The sequence below is a fragment of the Xyrauchen texanus genome, chromosome 5 (genome assembly GCF_025860055.1).
Source record: "Xyrauchen texanus isolate HMW12.3.18 chromosome 5, RBS_HiC_50CHRs, whole genome shotgun sequence".
NCBI classification, from domain to species: domain Eukaryota; kingdom Metazoa; phylum Chordata; class Actinopteri; order Cypriniformes; family Catostomidae; genus Xyrauchen; species Xyrauchen texanus.
This window is the reverse complement of record NC_068280.1, coordinates 2,922,337-2,946,275: the sequence shown is the minus strand read 5'-3', so window position 1 is coordinate 2,946,275 and position 23,939 is coordinate 2,922,337. Positions and strand designations below refer to the sequence as shown.

General features: G+C 40.5%; 1 protein-coding gene across 2 annotated transcripts; it reads right to left on the bottom strand.

Moving 5' to 3' along the window:
* Positions 1–724: 724 nt before the first annotated feature.
* On the bottom strand, positions 725–23,438 carry LOC127643861 (MHC class II regulatory factor RFX1-like). 2 transcript variants are annotated; one of them, XM_052126778.1, is made up of 18 exons: positions 23,281–23,438; positions 19,673–20,032; positions 14,835–14,938; positions 14,548–14,622; positions 13,637–13,704; positions 13,192–13,543; positions 12,071–12,252; positions 10,388–10,507; positions 9,872–9,975; positions 9,634–9,752; positions 9,419–9,528; positions 9,078–9,229; positions 6,801–6,898; positions 6,563–6,712; positions 6,244–6,452; positions 6,004–6,157; positions 2,416–2,461; positions 725–2,302 (listed from the first exon to the last, which is right to left on the bottom strand). In XM_052126778.1, exons 2-18 carry the CDS (start codon positions 20,010–20,012, stop codon positions 2,157–2,159), a joined length of 2,529 nt encoding a protein of 842 aa, XP_051982738.1. In that variant the 5' UTR covers positions 20,013–20,032; positions 23,281–23,438; the 3' UTR covers positions 725–2,156. The 2 variants fall into 2 exon arrangements, with proteins under 2 accessions (XP_051982738.1, XP_051982739.1); XM_052126779.1 differs by having other exon boundaries at positions 726–2,302; positions 14,548–14,619.
* Positions 23,439–23,939: the final 501 nt, after the last annotated feature.

Sequence of the window (23,939 nt, the reverse complement as noted above, 5' to 3'; positions counted from 1 at the left end):
CCACCACTCCGTATATCTTTAATGGCGGGTTGGAGTTCCCACCCTTTTTGGAGCACTGCCAGCAGCTATATCTTTCTCCTACTGTGTGTGAGATGGAAATTAAAAAATTGTACACTAGCCTTTCAAGTGGGTTTAACTGCAGCCCGGAGTCCTCCAAATGGGGGCTGAATCTTCAAAAGGGGGTGGGAGTTACTCCAGAGGGGGGCGGGATTATTCCAAAAGGGTGTTGTGAAGAGGAGTAGGGCGTGGCCGGGACAAGAGGATTCACATAATTGGGAGAGAGATAAGAGGAGGAGCCGAGGACGCCAGAGAGAGAGAGAGAGATGCACGCAGCAGTGCTTTGTGTGTGCGCTTTTGTTATATTTCAGTTCAGCGTGTTAATATTGAATTAAAGTCTTTTTGATGGTCTATCCGGTTCCTGCTTCCTCCTTTCCCCATGAATGAGAGGATGTCACTTCCACTCACAGTTAAGGTTAGGGAACTGGTTCAGTAAGGGGCTCCCTCTATCTCTAATGGAGCTCCCACCCCTTTTTGGAGCTATATCCTTCTCAGACCGTGCACGAGAGCGCCAACTCCAAAAGTGGGCGTCACTTCCACACACCGTTAAGGTTAGGGAAAGTGTTCGGGAAGGGGCTCCCTCTATCTGTACTGGCGGTTCGGAGATCCCACCCCTTTTTGGAGCTTTACCTGCAGCTATATCCTCCTCTAGCACTTCCTGTCTGGGTTACAAAAGAGAGCTGAACATCAGGATTCTCTTAAATATCTATTTTTAAAGGGACACTGAACTTTGACTTTCAGTAGCAGGTACATTAACATTGATATTTACATCAGTTTCTGCTACAGCAACACTTTAAATAAGGCCATTATGGTTTGAACAGTACAAGATCTATCAAATGCACAGTCACAACAAACGTCAGAGCATTAAGACATTCTGACAGAAGCAATATAAAGCTGTGCTAAATGTATGCATTCATTATCATAACTTAATGTCATTTAGTTTCGTTTGCAGGAAATCAGTAAACTGCCACATCTGCGCCATTTAAACGGCTACAGACTCAAAACACACTGGCCGCTGGTTTGCTATCAACACTGTTCCGAAGCATCCCATCTCCGAATCTCTCTGTACTGTGTGTTAATGCATGTAAATGGGTGTGGCTTATCAATGCATCATTTGCCCTCAGAGACACACAGGATGAAGAATGGATGATTTCTCTGATATGACACAAAGCACTGCGATGAGTTTAATGAATGAAAGCTGGTGCAACACATCTTAATGCGGCATGTCCATGCGGTACAAAGCCATCGTATGTCTTCAGAAGACGTTGACTATAGCGCACGGTCATTGACCGCATAACGATTCTCCAGAATACGACATGACTGTGAGTAAATGATGACAGAATTTTCATTTCTGGGTGAACTTGTCCTTTAAAAGACAATGTGATTTCAGAAAAAGAAACAAATAACGCTTGTGCATGATTGTTTTTGACATTTATTTATACGTTTACGGATCTCTTGATATAGTAATAATTTGAAAGGCACATTCGATCTACAGAGTCGAATTCAGAGTCAGCTGGTTAAAGCACAACAATCGTATATAATCGTATCATTATTCATGTTATAAAAGATAAGGGTGTGTGGCATTACTGCTGTGAAAGGATCAATCTTTACATCAACATTGAAGGGGAAATACCACACTCATGAATATTAATGAGCAACAGACCTACGTTAGGTATGATAGGCTTTCGCAAAATATAGTTTTCATGGCAGCATGATTATCAGACTACAGGGTCAAACACAAGGCAGCTTTGATTGACAATGGGAAGGCAATACAAATGTGTGTGCGCATTGGAGGAATCTCACTTTTACAGTAATCAATGACGGCTTATTCATAGATCTGGTGTATATGACGTCAGAAACTCACATTATTCTCTGTTAATGCGCTGACATTCCTTCGATGACTGAAGAGTTCAAGTGCGGCTGGGTATAAAACTGAGTGTCAAAGACGATCGTTTAGCACAAGTGCTAATTTTCAAGCTAAAGACTGATGATAAAGGTGTGAATGTACATGAGATTGATCAAAAGAAGGACTGAAAGGAGAGATGATGAGACTTAGATGAACATTAAACACCAATAATGTGTGTGAAGGTGTGTGTGTGTTAGTTTTGTGCGCTGTTGTTGAACAGGTCGGTCCGGGCGAGCTTTGCCGGCGGCTCCAGAGACTCCTCCCCCAACACAACGGAGTCGACAGGAATGGACATTTCCTGATCTTCGTCGGTCTCATCATCTTCCTCCTCTTCCTCATCTGCACACATTCAAAAGCCAGCGTAAGAGAACATTAATAACAAATGACACCTGAACGGAAACAATCTACTGTTTATTATATTATAATGACAGAATGCTTGTCATTGTAAATACCTTTATCAGGGTCCATTGACCTCTGACCTCGGTTCAGACTGGCAAACTGAAACAAACACAGAGTTAAAATCACTTTAAGATCATTTAGAGCCAGTTTTCTTGAACACTTTACAATAAGGTTGCATACATTAGCATTACTTCATACAATTGATTGACATGAGCTAACAATGAACAATAATGTAGTTATAAATGAGCATTAACTTGGTATTAATAACAGCTGTAAAACAACATTAGTTAATTATTAGTTAATGCAATGTTCCGGGTTCAATACAAATTAACCACTGACAATGTTGAATACCACAAAAATATATTTTCGCTCGCACCTCGTTTCTAAAAATAGAAAGAAAAACCGCCAACTTACAGTGGCGAGAAAAAGTATGTGAACCCTTTTGCGATTAGCTGGTTTTCTGCATTCATTGGTCATTAAAATCTTAATTAAAGTCACAAGTTTAGACAAACACAATGTGCTTAAGCTAACAACACACAAACAGTTATAATCTGTCATGTCTTTATTGAACATATCCCATTAAACATTCACAGTGCTGTGGAAAATGTAAGTGAACCCCATAGGCTAATGACGTTAACAAAAGCGAATAAGAGTCAGGAGTTGGCCAACCTGGCATCCAATCAGTGAAACGAGATTGTAAGTGTGGGTTAGAACTACTTTGACTTGTAAAAAGCACTTAAACGTTTTGAGTTTGCCATTACAAAAAAAAAAAAAAGAGATTTCAGAAGACCCATGATCAAGAATTGTTGCTTTGCATGAAGCTGTAAAGGGTTACAAAGTTATCTGGAAGAGTTTAGATATTCATCTGTCCACAGTTAGACAAACTGTCTATAAATGGAGATGATTTAGTACTATAGGTACTCTCACTAGAAGTGGCCTTTAGATATTCATCTGTCCACAGTTAGACAAACTGTCTATAAATGGAGATGATTTAGTACTATAGGTACTCTCACTAGAAGTGGCCTTTAGATATTCATCTGTCCACAGTTAGACAAACTGTCTATAAATGGAGATGATTTAGTACTATAGGTACTCTCACTAGAAGTGGCCTTTAGATATTCATCTGTCCACAGTTAGACAAACTGTCTATAAATGGAGATGATTTAGTACTATAGGTACTCTCACTAGAAGTGGCCGTTAGATATTCATCTGTCCACAGTGTGACAAACTGTCTATAAATGAGATGATTTAGTACTATAGGTACTCTCACTAGAAGTGGCCGTTAGATATTCATCTGTCCACAGTGTGACAAACTGTCTATAAATGGAGATGATTTAGTACTATAGGTACTCTCACTAGAAGTGGCCGTTAGATATTCATCTGTCCACAGTTAGACAAACTGTCTATAAATGAGATGATTTAGTACTATAGGTACTCTCACTAGAAGTGGCCGTTAGATATTCATCTGTACACAGTTAGACAAACTGTCCATAAATGAGATGATTTAGTACTATAGGTACTCTCTCTAGAAGTGGCCGTTAGATATTCATCTGTCCACAGTTAGACAAACTGTCTATAAATGAGATGATTTAGTACTATAGGTACTCTCACTAGAAGTGGCCGTTAGATATTCATCTGTTCACAGTTAGACAAACTGTCTATAAATGAGATGATTTAGTTCTCTCACTAGAAGTGGCCGTTAGATATTCATCTGTCCACAGTTAGACAAACTGTCTATAAATGGAGATGATTTGGTACTATAGGTACTCTCTCTAGAAGTGGCCGTTAGATATTCATCTGTCCACAGTTAGACAAACTGTCTATAAATGAGATGATTTAGTTCTCTCACTAGAAGTGGCCGTTAGATATTCATCTGTCCACAGTTAGACAAACTGTCTATAAATGGAGATGATTTGGTACTATAGGTACTCTCTCTAGAAGTGGCCGTTAGATATTCATCTGTCCACAGTGAGACAAACTGTCTATAAATGGAGATGATTTAGTACTATAGGTACTCTCACTAGAAGTGGCCGTTAGATATTCATCTGTCCACAGTTAGACAAACTGTCTATAAATGGAGATGATTTAGTACTATAGGTACTCTCACTAGAAGTGGCCGTTAGATATTCATCTGTCTACAGTGAGACAAACTGTGTATAAATGGAGGTGATTTAGTACTATAGGTACTCTCACTAGAAGTGGCCGTTAGATATTCATCTGTTCACAGTTAGACAAACTGTCTATAAATGAGATGATTTAGTTCTCTCACTAGAAGTGGCCGTTAGATATTCATCTGTCCACAGTTAGACAAACTGTCTATAAATGGAGATGATTTGGTACTATAGGTACTCTCTCTAGAAGTGGCCGTTAGATATTCATCTGTCCACAGTGTGACAAACTGTCTATAAATGGAGATGATTTAGTACTATAGGTACTCTCTCTAGAAGTGGCCGTCCAGCCAATATGACTCAAAGGGAACACCGCAGAATGCTCAATGAGGTACAAAAGTCCCCTAGAGTGACAGATAAAGACTTGAAGTAATCATGGGAACTGGTGAACATCTCTGTTCATGAGTCTAATATACAGAAAACATTAAACAGGTATGGTGTTCATGGCAGGACACTATGAAGGAAGCCGCTGCTTTCCAGTAAAAACATTGCTGCGTACCTGAATTTGACAAAGACCACCTTGACACTCCACAACGCTGCTGGGAAAATTTTTTGTGGACTGATGAAACTAAGGTTGAATTGTTTGGGAAGAACACGCAGCACTACGCATGGCATAAAAAGGCCACCGCATAGCAACATGAAAACATCCTTCCAACGGTGGAGGGAGCCTCATGATTTGGGGATGCTTTGCTGTTTTGGGTCCTGGACTGCTTGTCTTGATCGAGGGAAAAATTCATTCTAAAGTTTATCTTAACCCAATAGAGAGGCAGGGGAATGACCAGTTCTGTAATGACGAATGGTCCAAAATTCCATCTGAACGATGTGCAGGTTTAATCCGAATCTAACAGAAACGCTCGGTTGAGGTTATTGCTGCCAAATGAGGATCACCCAGTTATTAAATCCTAGGGATGACTTACTTTTTCCACAGTACATTGAAAGTTTAACGGGCTGTGTTCGATAAAGACATGAAATATTATAACTGTTTGTGTGTTGTTCGCTTAAGCACATTGTGTTTGTCTATACTTGTGACTTTGATGAAGATGAGATCACATTATATGACCAATTAATGCAGAGAACCAGCTAATTCTAAAGGGTTCACATACTTATTCTTGCCACTGTACAATTTAAGTAAATGGGGCCAGTGCATAAACGTTAAAATAACTACTCCAACTATTTCAAAAGTATAGCCACAAGACGTAAACATTTTATGTGTACACATGATTACTGTTATTTCTGGCTCCGTTCACTTTGATTGAAAGTGTCTCACTATAACTGCAATTTTTGCTTGTTTGTAAATAAAGGAGTCTAAATAAAATGCCACAAATACTTTTTATTGAGCTTAACTTGTATTGAACCAAGAACATTCCTTTAATAACACCTAATGCACTAACTAATTAACTCTAGCTAATTGTAATGTGACATTTCCTATTATTCATTTGAACCAATGAATCACATTTATGTTCGTTTGTGTACCTCTCCCATGACCGCAATGGGCGTCTCTCCTTTGGCCTGTGCCACTCTGTGCTCGATCAGGTAATACATGTATTCATCATACAGCAATCTGATCAGATGAAACGAGCCGAAACTGGCCGCACTGCGCAGAGTCAGATCTCTGATCACCATAGAACTATAGAGAAACACATGATTAGTTGAAATGTTTTGTTAGAAGAAAGAGACATAAAACGTAACGTTTCTCTTTCTACTCATCCTCACCTGTAGAAGCTCCATTTGAGCAGGAAGAGTTTGGCCGCTTTGGAGAAGGCTGGGCTGCCGGTGTAGGGCTTCAGGACTTGTGACACGACGTCATCCAGCCATGAGGCCCATTGCTCCAGAGAGTTCTGCTGCTGTAAAGTGAGTTTAAAGTCCTGCTCCAACCGTTGCACCAAACCATCCTCACAACCACACACCCATGATGCTTGCTCCTGAATATACACACAAAGACAATAGATTTAGAAAAAGTGTTATGCTTGACGGTCTGAATCAGCATCCATTTCTGTAGAAAAATAAGTATGTTAAATAGTACTTGTGTTACCTGTACATTGGTGAAGTCAACGCGATTGAGGTCGCTGAGCATCTGTGTGATCTGTGCTGTATTCTGCAGGACAGCACGAGCCGCCTGAGCCAGATGATTGAGAGAGGTGTAACGCCGTAAAGTCTGAGCAAACGCTCCAGCAGATACAACCTAAACACACACAAGACACAATGTTAACATGAGCACAAAAACAAAGATCACATATTTACATTTCAGAAGCATAGTGTGTGTGTCTCACCTTGATGCGCACCATCTCTTCTGGGATGTTGATCATGGCATTGGTGAGCCAGTTCTCCAGACTCTTAGCAAAGTTGCGGATGGCTTGAGTTAAGGCACCTGCAGGAGGAGAGAAAGTGTCAATAAGGAAGCCAGTTTCAGTGTTATTGAATTGCAATAAACATCTGATTTTCACCTAACACTGTTTACACATCTGTTACACAACACAATATACACCTAATAATATACAATATACACAAAATAAGAAGACTGTATACAAAAAAAATCATAATAGTAATAATATACAGTATATAAAATATACAACTTAAGCTGTATGGAGTTTATAGAGTTGTGTAGTGTTTCTATAGAGCTTTACAAAGTTTATGTAGAGTTGTGTAAATGATTGTGAATGGAGTTTATAAAGAGGAGTGCACAGCTGAACACTTTATATTAAGTTGTGTAGAGCTGTACAGAGTTTATAGAGTTGTGTTGAACTTTACAGAGTTTATAAAGAGTAGTGTAGAGTTTATGTAGAGTTGTGTAAATGATTGTGAATGGAGTTTATAAAGAGGAGTGCACAGCTGAACACTTTATATTAAGTTGTGTAGAGCTGTACAGAGTTTATAGAGTTGTGTTGAACTTTACAGAGTTTATAAAGAGTAGTGTAGAGTTTATGTAGAGTTGTGTAAATGATTGTGAATGGAGTTTATAAAGCGGAGTGCACAGCTGTACACTTTATATAAAGTTGTGTAGAGCTGTACAGAGTACATAGAGTTGTTTAGAGTTTATGTAGAGTTGTGTACAGCTTTACAGAGTATATATAGAGTAGTGAAGAGTGTATGTATTGTTGAGGAAAGCATTGTGGATAGGAGTTTATAAAGGGGTGTGTAGAGTTGTACAGTTTGTGTAGAATTGTGCAGAGCTTTACAGAGATTATATAGAGTAGTGTAGAGTTTAAGTGGAGTTGAGTGAATCATTGTAGGTAGAATTTATAAAGAGGTGTGTGGAGTTGTACAGTTTACGTAATATGTGGAGAGTTTGTGCAGAGCTGTACAGAGTTTATATATAGTTGTGTAGAGTTTGTATAGAGTTGTGTAGAGCTATAGAGTAAATACTGAGTTGAGTAGAATTGTGTAAAGCTTTACAGTTTATATAGAGTAGTGTAGAGTTTAAGTGGAGTTGTGTAAATCATTGTGGGTAGAATTTATAAAGAGGTGTGTAATGTTGTGTCAAACTGTACAGTTTATATAGATATGTGTAGAGCAACGGTTTAGTTGTGTAGAGCTGTACAGAGATTATATAGAGTAGTGTAGAGTTTAAGTGGAGTTGTGTAAATCATTGTGGTTAGGAGTTTATAAAAAGAGGTGTGTAGATTTGTACAAATTAGTCTATATGGATATGTGTAGAGCTGTACAGAGTTTATATAAAGTTGTGCAGAGTTGTGCAGAGCTATACAGTAAATACTGAGTTGTGTAAAGATGTACAGAGTTATATAGTCGTGTAGAGCTGTGCAATTTATATAGTTGTGTAGAGCTTTACACATTTTATATTGAGCAGTGTAGAGTGGAGTTGTGTAAATTATTGTGGGTGGAGTTTATAAATAGATGTGTAGAGTTGTGTAGAACTATACAGTTTATAGATATGTATATAGTTTTGAAGAGCTTTACAAAGTTTATATTGAGTAGTGTAGAGTTTAAGTGGAGTTGTGTAAATTATTGTGGGTGGAGTTTATATAGAGATGTGTAGAGTTGTGAAGAAATATACAGTTTATAGATATGTATATAGTTTTGAAGAGCTTTACAAAGTTTATATTGAGTAGTGTAGAGTTTAAGTGGAGTTGTGTAAATTATTGTGGGTGGAGTTTATATAGAGATGTGTAGAGTTGTGAAGAAATATACAGTTTATAGATATGTGTATAGTTGTGAAGAGCTTTACAAAGTTTATATTGAGTAGTGTAGAGTTTAAGTGGAGTTGTGTAAATTATTGTGGGTGGAGTTTATGAAGAGATGTGTAGAGTTGTGTAGAACTATACAGTTTATAAATAAGTGTATAGTTGTGAAGAGCTTTACAAAGTTTATATTGAGTAGTGTAGAGTTTAAGTGGAGTTGTGTAAATTATTGTGGGTGGAGTTTATATAGAGATGTGTAGAGTTGTGAAGAGGTTTACAAAGTTTATACTGAGTTAAGTAGAGCTGTATAGTTGTGTAGAGTTGTGTAGAACTATACAGTTGTGAAGAGCTTTACAAAGTTTATACTGAGTTAAGTAGAGCTGTAGAGTTGTGTAGAGTTGTGTGACTCACTGGGTATAGGTCTCAGGACATCAGGGATGAGCATCTCCAGTAGGTTTTGGTACAGTGTGTTGTCACATTCACGGGTCCAGCTCAGAACCGGCTCATATTTACACAGCAGAACCAGAAATGACTTTGGCAAACGCTTCTCTGATTCATCTTGACTGCACACACACACACACACACACACACACACACACACACACACACACACACACACACACAGACAGAATGAGGATGATTTTAAATCAGTGAGGCTTGACAGCTCTAACAAACAAATTTTTCTGTATTTGCTGATTGTGCAGGTGTTTTTTTTAATGGTTGTATTTTATGTGAATGTGAGCAACACTCACAGGTCGAGTGTTTCCGTGTTGCTGGTTTGTCCTTCACTGAACCTCCAGAAACTCTTCCACAGTGTCTCCACAAGAGGAAACTGCAGGTTCACCATCACATCTAGAATCGCCTACACACACATTTATAATATACAAAATTAAGTACACTTTTCACCTCCAATTCACTCACACGCACATGCACACACACACACACACACACACACACACACACTCACCTCACAGTGTTCTCTATAGAGCAGCTGATAGGTGTGTATATATTGTGGGAGGAGTCCGTCCGGTAGAGAGTTACCCTCAATATTCAGCTCAGAGAACTCCGGCAGACTGCGAGATGCATCTGAGACACACAGATCAGTATTTACCTCTCATTTCCTAATCTATATGATTGTAAGTATCATCTCCTCTATATTAACTGATTGTCACTACAGCTTGTACTGAAAAACTTGTGTTTCTCACCCAAAAACTGCTGATACTGGTGAACCTGAGCGCTGATGTCTGACAGCCCGGCCCCAAGGGCCATCCCATTGGTCAATCCTTCCACCTTCTGCAACGGCTTTATCCTATCAAGAGACAGGGATTGTCAGGACGAATCTCACAAAAACAAGTTTAAGTCATATTTCATCCCAAAGCCGAGAAAAAAAGAAAATATAGAATTGACCATTAAGAATTGTTGCATTGTGGCATGACAATGAAGAACATATTAATTTACATGATTCCCAATGGTGATTCTCATTACATTCACATTTGTGTTATACAGTCATGTGTATCCATTACAGTTAACAAACATTGTAAACCTCTTATTTTTTTACAAATGACAGTATTCTGTATGCAAAATATCATTTCCTATTTGTTTCTACTGATTTTGGGATGAAACATCACCCCGCAATCAAAGTAATTCCATCAAATGATTGTAAACACACACACACACACACACACACACACACACACACACACACACACACACACACACACCTGTTTTTTTGTGAGAACGGTTGTTGTCTCATGGCCAGGTGTTGCTGATCTTCCACCAGTCTGTGTAGAGCTGAGCTATTCTTGATTCGAAGGCCGTAGTAATGGTACTTAGAGTTCCCTCTGAAACACACACAGATGCACACAGACACACACACACAGACACAGAGACAGACACAGAGACACACACACACACATAGACAGACGTGCACACACACACAGAGACACACACACACACACACACACAGACAGACATGCACACACAGAGAGACACACACACACACACACACACAGAGACACACACAGAGACACACACACACACAGAGACAGACACAGAGACACACACACACACACACACAGACATGCACACACACAGAGACACACACACAGACATGCACACACACACACACACACAGAGACACACAGACATGCACGCACACAGACAGACACACACATACAGAGACACGCAGACGTGCATGCACACAGACAAGACACACACACAGACAAAGGTGTTTTAATATCAGCTTGCTCTACCATACACACCTACACATGAACACACTCTTGATAGAGATAAAGATCAAGCCATAAACACACTGTCATTGTGTGAGCGTCACAAGAATTTTTTGCATTATTAAGTTTAATTATTTAAGTAAATAAACCTAGATTTAAAAGAAAACGTCAGTGGTGCTGGCACATGCAAAACTCACTGAAGTTACCAAAATTGGAATTCATTTTAAATATATATATATATATATATATCCCCTTTTCACCCCAATTTGGAATGCCCAATTCCCACTACTTAGTAGGTCCTCATGGTGGTGCAGTTACTCGCCTCAATCTGGGTGGCGGAGGACGAGTCGCTGATCACGTGACTCGTTGTGCATGACACCGCGGAGACTCACAGCATGTGGAGGCTCATGCTACTCTCCACGATCCACACACAACTCACCACACACCCCATTGAGAGAACCACTAATCACCACCACGAGGAGGTTACCCCATGTGACTCTTCCCTCCCTAGCAACCGGGCCAATTTGGTTGCTATGGAGACCTGACTGGAGTCACTCAGCACATCCTGGATTCAAACTCGCGACTCCAGTTGTAAATGGAGTACATTTCAAAAGTAACCCTCCCAACCTCATTCATTATTTACTATTATTTCAGGAGCTCAGGACAGTTTTCTCATGTTGTTAATTTTACATATTAAACAAATTAATCTTGAATACATGTTTAAATTACATTTACATTTATGCATTTGGCAGACGCTTTTATCCAAAGTGACTTACAGTGCACTTATTACAGGGACAATCCCCCCGGAGCAACCTGGAGTTAAGTGCCTTGCTCAAGGACACAATGGTGGTGGCTGTGGGGCTCAAACCAGCAACCTTCTGATTACCAGTTCTGTGCTTTAGCCACTACGCCACCACCAAACATAGCATGTAACATGGTCTGTTACATGCAACACATCTTTTTGACATTTTGCACATTATCGTCAACTAAACTATGTCATTTTGTCGACTAAAATGATGTGCTATTTTAGTTACATTGACTAAAATGAATGAATATGACATGATGAAATATTGACTCAATTAAAGGACATTGTCGTCCAGATTTAAGACATCAAATATGACTAGAATGAAATGATTATGTTGCATCATACGTGATCAGGACACAGTGTGCTTGTACCTGGTGCCGAGACGTCTGGTCCTGAGCCCCATGAACACAGAGCGGATGAGTTTGCCGAAGGAGGCGGCGTTCACGGGCTCCAGCTTGGTCTGCTGGCAGTGCAGCAAGTAATGACAGTAGAGAGTGCAGCGAGGAAGACTAACACCTTCAGCTGTCTCATAGTTATCCATCAACCACTGCACCTGTGACACACAGACAGGATTGCTGTGGTGCTCTGAATGGTTACTTGCTAAATCAAAAGAGCCCACCCCCAAGTCAATAAGATGTTCAGGTCTGTAGATATGACTCGGGTCCCTTCTTTGATAACTCTATGGGATTTTTCTTAAGTCTGGTGATTATGAAAGTAATAGCACACCTCTCTCCTCAACAAGCGACATGATTGGAGGTTTCTTTCACGTCTATAGCACAAACTACAGGTGGACCGATATATCAGTTTTACCGATTAATTGGTGACAATAGTTGCTTTTTGAACAACCGGAAATCTGCAAAAATCAATACCTATAGTTTTTTTATTCCATCATGTTTCACTGTGGCCAGCTGTAGAGCGGAGGAGGGCGGGGCCGGGGTGATCCCCAATCAGCCTGATGGGGTGCACGAGGGATAAAGGCGGCCGGTGACGACAGCTGCGATGTATGTGTTTATGTGTGTCTTTTGTTAAAGTTTATCATTAAACTTTATTTATATTGTCAAGCTGGTTCTCGCCACCTCCTTGCCCAATCTTACCCCCCCCCCCCTTACACTGGTGCCGTAACCCAGGAAGGAAGTAGCGAGAAACAGCTTAACAATATACATAATATTTCATTAAATAAAAAGACACATAACACATACAGGGCAGCTGCCCGTAATTCTCTCTCTCTCGAACTGTCGTCACTGGCCGCATTTATCCCTCGCACGCCCCATCAGGCTGATTGGGAACCAGCCCTGCCCCGCCCTCCTCCGCTCTACACCAGCGATTGAGCATTTGTTGACTGTTTTGGGCTTGTTTATAGTTAAAAGTCTCACATTATACAATACGAAAAGAGACCTGTGGAGGGGGATGAGTTTGGACTAAACAGCCGAACAAAGTGTGAAAACACAATAAGAAACAGGCCGATTGAGATCGGCAAAATGAATATACTTACAGTCGCAGGTGAGGCCCGTGTGTTGGGTGCGAAATTCTGGTTCCCTCCACTGACTCCTGCAAGCATAAACCCACCCTGTATAACATAACTCCCCACCCCTCCAGCACCGACTCCACCTCCTGCCCCACCCACACCCGACAAGGACCCGCCTGCTGCCACCGATATCCCTGAAGTGCCCTCAGAGAACATAGAGACCATTCCTTTGCCCGCCCCTGACATCACAGACACAGTCTGAGTGGTGGCGGGGGACGTGACCTGTGATACGGAAGTGGGTGAGGTCTCATAGTAAGTGACAGAGGGCGTGGTCTGAGGGTAGAGGGAGGAGTCTGTGTACGGGTAACTACTGGAACGTCTGAAACAGATTGAAATAAAGCGGGAGAAATGTACAGAAATGTAAATGTGTTCTGGAATAAATAAGAGCTACAAAGACACTATGAAGACGTACATTGTGGTATTGTTGTAGTTGGCATCAGTCTCCACGAACTGACTGGAGTACACATGCTGCACTGGGAGCTACAACACACAGAAATCAGATATGTGACATTAAAGGCTGGATCAACATTACAATGCGCTCCAAGTCCTCGTGGTGGCGTAGTGACTCGCCTCAGTCCGGGTGGCGGAGGACGAATCTCAGTCGCCTCCACGTCTGAGACCGTCAATCTGTGCATCTTATCACGTGACTTCTTGAGCTCGTTACCATGGAGACGTAGTGCGTGTGGAGGCTTCCCGCTATTCTCAGCGGCATCCACGCAGAACTCACCACACACCCCACCGAGAGCGAGAACCTCATTATAGCGACCACGAGGAGGTTACCCCATGTGACTCTACCCTCCCTAGCAACCGGGCCAATTTGGTTGCTTAGGAAGCCTGACTGGAGTCACTCAGCACGCCCTGGATTCAAACTCACGACTCCAGGGGTGATAGTCAGCGTATTTACTTGCGCCCTCTAGAGGTTAAATAAACAATCACTGACTCCTTCTGGAGATAATGGTGTCACATGACTAGCCTATGCAGACACACTTCAGAAAGTGATTTGAAGCATTGATAGAGGTGTGTATACACTCACTGACAGCTTTATTAGGTACACCTGCTTATTCATGTGATTATCTAATCAGCCAATCGTGTAACTGCAGTGCATAAAGTCATGCAGATACGGGTCAGGAGCTTCAGTTAATGTTCACATCAACCATCAGAATGGGAGAAATATGTGATCTCAGTTATTTTGATCTCTCCCTTTATTTGTACATCATTCATATATTTCATATGACAATAAAATAACACATATGGTCAGTAGTGAAGAAGCACACAGTAGCTCAACCTCTAATACGTGCAGTGTTAAAGTGTGCAGGTTCGTACCTCAGGTGTGATGTGTAGACCAACCCCCAGTTGTCCACTCTGACTCTTGGTTGTGGCCTGCACCACTGACCTCTGCTGGACACAAATCCAGCAGTTTTACTAACTCCGTAAACATTCCCAAAAAGGGTCCATAAATATCGAAATATATTATAGTATATGTAATAAAGCCAAAGGTTGTATGTTAGTGTTTGGGTTAGTCTACGAGAATTATAATTAACATAAATATGTGAGAATAATAGATAGAAGTTTCCAGAAGGATACACACGCTTGAGTGTGTGTGTTCTTACCTGTGCTGTCTGCACCTGTTGCACTACCTGTGTGGGCACACCTGTCTGTCCAGTGGGAGGAGAATTAGAGTCTGACACGGAGTCATTTGAGTGAAGAGAGCCCTCTATAGACAGACAGAGAGACGGAATAATATAAACATGATCCCTCCTATGGTGTTGGTCATAATTGACCGAAATACATTTTCCTCATTAAATACAAATGGTTTCTTTTATCTGAGCAGTACAACACTTGGTGACTTTTCCTCTATTTGCCGTTTGAACACACATGGGCTTGATTTTAAGTAGTCGTAAAAAAAATGACACCTTTGGTATTCACGGTCAAAACTGACCAACCATTGAAAATGAAGTTAATCAATAAATCAGCCACAATGCAGAAAAAACAGACAGAAATTACAGGGTGAGACTCTAAAACATCCTCAGTGCAAAACATATACACACACTCACACACACACACACACACACACACACACACACACTCACAGCCATACACTCTTACACACACACAAACACTCTTACACACACACTCACAGCCATACACTCTTACACACACACAAACACTCTTACACACACACTCACAGCCATACACTCTTACACACACACAAACACTCTTACACACACACTCACACACAAACACTCTTACACACACACAAACACTCTTACACACACACTCACAGCCATACACTCTTACACACACACACACACACTCACACCCATACACTCTTACACACACACAAACACTCTTACACACACACTCACAGCCATACACTCTTACACACACACAAACACTCTTACACACACTCACACACAAACACTCTTACACACACAGAAACACTCTTACACACACACAAACACTCTTACACACACACCCACACCCATACACTCTTACACACACACAAACACTCTTACACACACTCACACACAAACACTCTTACACACACATAAACACTCTTACACACACACTCACAGCCATACACTCTTACACACACACACACACTCACACCCATACACTCTTACACACACACACTCTTACACACACACAAACACTCACACCCATACACTCTTACACACACAAACACACAAACACTCACACCCATACACTCTTACACACACACACACAAACACTCACACCCATACACTCTTACACACACCCAACCACACACAAACACTCACAACCATACACTCTTACACACACACACAAACACTCTTACACACACACACACACAACCACACACAAACACTCTTACACACACACACACACACACACACACTCTTACACACACACACACACACACACACAAACACTCACACCCATACACTCTTACACACACACACAACCACACACAAACACTCTTACACACACACACACACACTCTTACACACACACACACACACCCACACACACACACACACTCTTACAAACACACACACAAAAATGTGTCTGTTTCTTTTTGTTTTTTTACATTTGTCAAATAAAACCAGTAAATCAGCCATAATATTAAACACATACACTCAGAAATGGAGGGATGAGATGATTACACACTCACACACACAACCAGGGCATCAATATGTGGAGCTCTACAGCCATCTTTTGGTCATTACAGCACACACGCGCACAGTACACACACGCACACACATACACATGTACACACGCACACGCATACACATACACATGTACACACACGTGCGTTTGCAAGTTTGTAATTGCAAAATATTTACTCTTGATTGTTCTGATTTATAGTTATTTTCAGAATTTTGCAATACATTTCTGTTTCTTAATGTACATTTTGTTGACATTATAATGTATTTACTTGAAATTATAAACATTTTAAGAAAAAACAGACAGAAATTACAGGGTGAGACTCTAAAATATCATAACTTTTTTTTTACATTATAATGCATTCACTTACATTTTTAAGTTTGAAATAAATGATTGGTATTAAATGTTTATTCTGTGTGTCTGTAACACCATGGTCAGGTTTGACTGCAGCACAATGACATTAACTGCAAAAACTGACACTTCAAATCCATTTAAAAATGCTAAACTTTGACAAATAATAGTTTGATAATGTCTACATACATTTCTAAATGCATATATTGTGATAAAATATAAAATGAGGTTATAACAAGTCATCGGACTACACAGTATGTGTCTACAGCATCATCTGACTGTTACTGGCATGATATGAGGAAGTCATGTTATTTATATTTGTTCACCAGATGGCAGCAATCGACCTCCAATTTATGTCACTTTCTCATATTTGAATCATGTTTCAACTTATAGATGTGTAGGTGCTTCATTTTGTTTAATTAATTTGCTTAATTATATATGCAAATTAATGTCAATAAAATCAAAACAGCATAAAATCCCAAAAGAAATCCATAATTATCGTGTTCTTACTTTAGGGGGAAAAAAGGGTTACACATCTAATCCGGTCAAAAATGACCAGGAATACTAAAGGGAGGTTAAATTACACTTACATCCTCAAATTCTTAATAAAGAGAGAAACAGAACTGTTCAATGCAACCCAAACCACTATAGCTAATATCATTCACTTCTTACAAGAAAGAGGAACATCAGTGTCTATGTGTGAAAGAGAGAGACAATAAGAGGAAGAGAAGAGAGACAAAAAAAAGAATGAGAAGGAAACACATGAAACGACTTTGAGAAGAGAGGAAATAATGAAGGACACGTGTAAAAACTCCAACAAACACAGAAACAGTCAAAATCAGCTCTATCTAAACCTCTTCAAATGAACGTCACACTTACGGTACACCACATCCAGACTGTAGAGACAGCTACTGTAGAACATGCTCTGAACACACGTGTGAGAGACAGAGAGATGGACAGAGCGATCGTTCTTTATATTACACTGATAGTGAACGGCCTTGAACAACTAATCTCAACAGATGGGGCAAGAAATCTCTGCTTCAGGTAAACACATGTATCAGGTAGAGAGAGACAGAAAGAGAGAAATCAGTTTGAAGGAAAAGATGAGGACATGCACAGGTCACTTTTTCTGTGATTGTATTTCTACATGCATTAAACCATTTTTGCTGTTGTCTTGTTCTTAATTCAGATGGCACATTAATACAAATGTTCTTCTGCTTTCTGCTACTGAAAACACGAAACGAGTGTTGCTTCTGCAAAACTTACTACCACAAAGCTAGCATATTGCTATGCGGTTGCTAGGGTGTTTTGGGTGGTTGCTAAGGCATTGCTCAACTGTTGCTGGGGTGTTTTGGGTGGTTGCTAAGGCATTGCTATACTGTTGCTAGGTTGTTTTGGGTGGTTGCTAAGGCATAGCTATGTGGTTGCTGTGGTGTTTTGGGTGGTTGCTAAGCTGTTGCTAGGGTGTTCTGGGTTGTTGCTAGGTCATTGCTTTGATGTTCCTGTAGCTCAACTGCTGCTAGCAACGCCAAGATCATGGGTTTGATTCCCAGGGAACACCTAAACTGATACAATGTATACCCTGAATGCACTGTAAGTCACCGTGTATAAAAGCGTCTGCCAAATGCATAAATGTTGCTAGGGTCTTCAGGGTGGTTGCTTGGGTGTAGCTAGGGTGTTTTGAGTTGTTGTTAGCATGTTTGTATGTGATTCCTAGGGTGTTGTGGGTGGTTGCTAATCATTGCTATGTGGTTGCTAGGATATTGTAGGTGGTTGCAAGGGTTTTCTGGGTGATAACTAGGGTGTTGCTATGTGATTGCTAGGTTGTTTTGGGTGGTTGCTAAGGCATATCTATTTAGTTGCTGTGGTGTTTTGGGTGGTTGCTAAGGTGTTGCGGGTTATTGCTAGGTCATTGCTTTGATGTTCCTGTAGCTCAACTGCTGCTAGCAACGCCAAGATCATGGGTTTGATTCCCAGGGAACACCTAAACTGATACAATGTATACCCTGAATGCACTGTAAGTCACCGTGTATAAAAGCGTCTGCCAAATGCATAAATGTAAATGTTGATAGGGTGTTCAAGGTGGTTGCTTGGGTGTAGCTAAGGTGTTTTGAGTTGTTGTTAGCATGTTTGTATGTGATTCCTAGGGTGTTGTGTGTGGTTGCTAGTCATTGCTATGTGGTTGCTAGGATATTGTGGGTGGTTGCTAGGGCATTGTAGGTGGTTGCAAGGGTTTTCAGGGTGATAACTAGGGTGTTGCTATCTGATTGCTAGATTGATTGGGTGGTTGCTAAGGCATAGCTATGTAGTTGCTGTGGTGTTTTGGGTGGTTGCTAAGCTGTTGCTATACTTTTGCTAGGGTGTTCTGGGTTGTTGCTAGGTCATTGCTTTGATGTTCCTGTAGCTCAAATGTGGAGTGCATGAATAGACATTTTCATAAACGTATAAACTACAAAAATGTTATATTGCTGCTACAGTAGAAGTTGATGCACACATACACACACTTCTCCTGGACACTGAGTGGGCATTGCTGGCATAACAGCTGCCAATAAGCACGTTAGAATATTCAGTCATATAAAATAAAATAAAAAAACATGTGTACCGGTGTGTGTGTGTATACAGGCAGTAACTGTGTGTTGGATGAGAGTATGCATTGCTTCTGTTATTTCTAGGTCCTTCTATTCATGGAGAGACCTAGAAAGTGTCAGGTATCTGGTAGATCAAATTTCACACACACTCACACACCCATAGCATATAAAATGCTGGTCTGCTCACACAATGGTTGCAGGTTCAATCCCAAGTAGGAATAACTGAAGAGCTGTAGTTACAGATATCTCAACCCTGCTCCCTTATCAGAAAGTGTGTACATGTACACTACAGAACAACAGTGGGGAGAAACTTGACTGAATTCATGTGGAAAATAGTACAAATAAAGAATGAGTAGTCTCACCAGAAACTGTCACCACTATAAACTGCGAGGTGCTCTGGCTGTTTCCTGGCTGGGAGGCGGAGCTTTGTATCTCTCCGGCGACATACTGTGCTGCTGTTGCAGCTCCCTGAGGAGGCGTGGCCAAAACAGCCTTCTTCTGACTTACAGAGGGCGTGGCTTGTGGTCTTGCGATGGGGCCTGACTGTGAAGGTGCGGAGCCTGGCGACCGTTGTAGGTCGGGAAGAAACTGGGCTGTTGCGGTGGAAAGAGGTTTTTGCTGTGTTGATGATGTTGTTGCAATGCTACCCCCTTGTGTTTGGGAGGGCTGAAGCTCCTCAGTAGTGTAGCCTGAAGTTGCCATGACGACAACAGCCAGACTCCCTGTGTAATTGTGTAAGAGATAACAGCAAGAGTTACAAAACGGATAGGTCTGGATTGGAATTGCTTGGCAATCTTAAAAGCCTACAGTTAGGTTAATGAAGGTGGAAGAACTGCTTAGAGTGACAGATAAAGACTTGAAGGAATCATTGGATCTGGTTAACATCTCCGTTTATGAGTCTAATATACGGAAAAAATTAAACAGGTGTGGTGTTCATGGCAGGACACTACGAAGGAAGCCACTGCTTTCCAATAAAATCATTGCTGCATGCCTGAAGTTTGACAAAGACCACCTTGACACTCCACAACACTACTGGGAAAATGTTTTGTGGACTGATGAAACTAAGGTTGATAATATCAGGGTTGCTATGCGCCAGCTGACGCTCAGTAGAAGTTGGGTAATGCTGCAGGACAATGACCCTAAACATCGAATTAAATCTAATACAGAATGGCTTCAAAAACAAGAAAATCCACCTTTTGGAGTGTCCCAGACCTTCACCCAATAGAGGTGCTGTGGAATGACCTCAAGAGAGCCGTTCACACCAAACATCCCAAGAATATTGTTGAACTGTTCTGTAAGGACAATAGTTCTGAATGTTGTGCAGGTCTATTCCGCAGCTTAACGCTAAACCGAAAACGCTTGGTTGAGGATAATGCTGTCAAAGGAGGATCGACCAGTTTTTAAATCTAAGGGTTCACTTACTTTTTCTTGGCACTGTACATGTAATACATGGAATGTACACTTTTGCTTTTTTTTTACATTGGAGATTGTGATCAGGACATTTTTGTTTTTTCGATCATTTTGGCTGTTAATGCCAACGGAATACATTTTGGCAAAAGTGTGTATTTTTGGGGGAATTTTTATATTTCAACCTCAGTTTCTATAATACATTGTGTACACAAAACAGTTACACTCGGGACTTTCAGTACAAAAAATTCTCCATTGAAACCCATTAAAATGGCAATATTTGATCCCAGTGCCATTAAAGCATAAAATCATGAATTCTAGGATATTATGCTTTCATTCCGGAGCCCTAGATTCAACATTTACCTTTTTAATATTTCCCACCAGGTGGCGCCATTTTTAGCCTATGGAGCAAATACAAGCTTTTCCCCTATTTTCTGTATTATAGAGCACTGCAGGACAACTGAATAAATGATGCAGATGTATGTTGATATAGATGTCCGTGTGTGTGTGTAAAAACAACAGTGGCATAATATAAACAAACTGGCATTTAAAGTGTTAAAATCCTGAAAATGAATATTTGGTAGTTATGATCAGGACCAAGTGTGCCGCACAAGCCCTCAAAAGTGAAGCCAAAACATCTCGATCGCCCCCCCCGGTGGCTGGTCCTAGTATAGGTCATAAGCCCCGCCTCCCCATGTTATTCAACGGGACGTGAGCCCAACTAAACAATTAAATTACACTTCACGTATCTTTTTTCCAAAGATAGTTTCTGTCATTTACTGTCGTTTCTATCACGTTGATGTCATTTCAAGTGTTTGTTTTCAAAATAAGTTTGTTTTTAGTTATTTGATGCTATAAAAACGGTGCTGTGACATCATGATTGACAGCTGTGATTGACAGGTTCTCTGAGCGAAGTTTTGAAGCACTTTTTCGGGATCTTCGGAGGACTGAGGAGATTGGAGCTTTAAATTTAATATCTACATTTCTATAATTAATTATTTCACACCGTCATAAGTCAAAAGTGCAGGGGCGTGTGCTTGCGATTGATTCAGCGAGAGTGAGGGCGGGGCCTTGATTTTGCGGCTTTACTTCCTGCTCACTACTGCGCAGGTCTGGTCCCGAAATCGCAACTGCGCAGACTCAAGTCCCAAGATGTCAGCGCCATATCGGGACACTGGCGGCTTCAGTTCTCACCAATGGAAAAGAGCGAAGGGGCGTCGGCCATCTTTTTTTACAGTCTATGATCAGGACTGATGTTGGTTAAAAAATTTAAGTCAGTGTAAGTGGAAAATAATATTAATAAATAATATTTTTATGGCAGTTTTTTGACGTAGATATTTTTGTCCTCTGAGTTCCTGAGTGTTTTGTTTTTGTTTTTTTATCTGACACTGCACAAAAAATTATAATGCATCAAATTCAATGTTGTTGCTAATCATTGACATATCCCAGGCTGTGATCATTTTGTATATAGAAAATAATTCATTTTTTGCATTATTATATTTTTTTTCATAAAAAACAACAGTGGCATTATGTAAACAAACTGGCATTTAAAGGGTTAAAATCCTGAAAATGAATGAATAATTGGTAGTTATGATCAGGAAAGATGATGATTAAAAAAATGAACTCATTGAAAGTGGAAAATAATATGAATATAGAACATTATTATGGCAGTTTTTTGACGGGGTCATTTTTGTCCTCTAAGGAACTTCGAGTAACTTTTTACTGACGCACAAGGGTTAACAGTACACTCAATTTTCTTCAAATTAAAGGGAAGGGGCGGCCCATACATGCCCTGTCTTGTGATGACCGTATGTGCCAGTTCTTGGATAATATTGGAACAATCTTAAATTGAAGTCATCCTGTGTTAAACAGTCTAAAAACATGTCACTTTATTAAATGTATTGCAATTAAAAAAACTGGTCTGAAGGCACGAGTGAATTTTAACTTTTTAAAAAGAATAAAACCATTGAGGAAGTGTCATATAAGCGTAGTTCAGTTTTGAAATGTGTGTAATCTCTTGTTTTAACTGGATATAGACATATGTCAATCACGCCCCTTTAACTCGCACGCCACGCCCCATCCACACCCTCCACACGCAGGAGCTGATCTGGCAAACATATGGCTGTTCGACGACTCGCTCCACAAACTTTGTAGCCCCTTGAAATTACAATTCTAGAGAATTTAATCCACCAAATGCCTAAATATTGAAGTCTCTCCTGTAAAATAAACTCCAGAGAAACAGACCACGACCTTAAAGAGACTCATTTTCCTGCCAAAAGTCACGATTTGACATTTGATCTCTTCCATTTTAGCCATCAAGTCAGTTAAACGCTGTTCTGACGTCACGGTCACGATAAGCAAACAAACCTCAAAAGTGCAACACTCTCACGTTACAACACCCGCCATTTTGCAGCGCTCGCGAAGATTTGACATCGTCATAACAACCGCGAGCGCGTGCGAGCTGTAGCGCGTGAGAATTGAGGAAATCAAGACATCAACACACTTCAGCACTCGTTACAAAAAATCAACATCATGGAGCGTAAAATAAAGTTGTTGTTTTCACCTTTCGCTTCTTGTTGAATGCTGTTTTTTGGTGCGCAGTTTTATTTTCTTAAGGCTTTCAAATTGTTGTTGTTGATTCTCGTTGCTGGGTTCTTGTCGCCACGACTACCGTGACTATGGCGCCTCGTTCTCACCGGGGCAACTGTTGCTACAGACCCATTTTAGCACCGCCCTCTTGCTTAGCGGTGATTGGCTACATGTCGCCAAGGGAAACGGTCTTGTCTGTTCATTATTGGATGAGGTGTGTGTCTACAACAGTCATTCGCTCACGGTTGCTGTCAGTCGAAGTACAGTATTACGCAATGGTACACGCCCCTTTTGTGCTCCGTGATTGGACAATGATTCTGTCAGTCAAAGGTCACATATAAAACACATTTCACTTCAACACAGTCACGCTGACAAAGAGAGATTTGAAGAGATTAGTGGATAAAATAGAACAAATAAATCTTAGAAACTTTTCAGTGGCAAAAGAATATAATGACAAATGGAGCAGCAATGTACATATGTAAATAACGTCTATAAATGGATTGATAAACAGATAGACAGACACACAATATAGATAGATAGATGGATGGATGGATGGATGGATGGATAGACAGACAGACGGATAGATAGACAGACGGATAGACAGACAGACAGACAGATAGATAGATAGACAAA

Bases quoted from the DNA above. Each gene is read 5' to 3' on its own strand.
- LOC127643861 (XM_052126778.1), bottom strand. From the start codon at position 20,012: ATGGCAACTTCAGGCTACACTACTGAGGAGCTTCAGCCCTCCCAAACA. The intron at 10,508-12,070 runs GTACAAGCACAC...TGTGTGTTTCAG, and splicing joins ACCAGACGTCTCGGCACCAG to AGGGAACTCTAAGTACCATT. The intron at 9,753-9,871 runs GTGAGAAACACA...TGTGTGTCTCAG, and splicing joins CCAGTATCAGCAGTTTTTGG to ATGCATCTCGCAGTCTGCCG.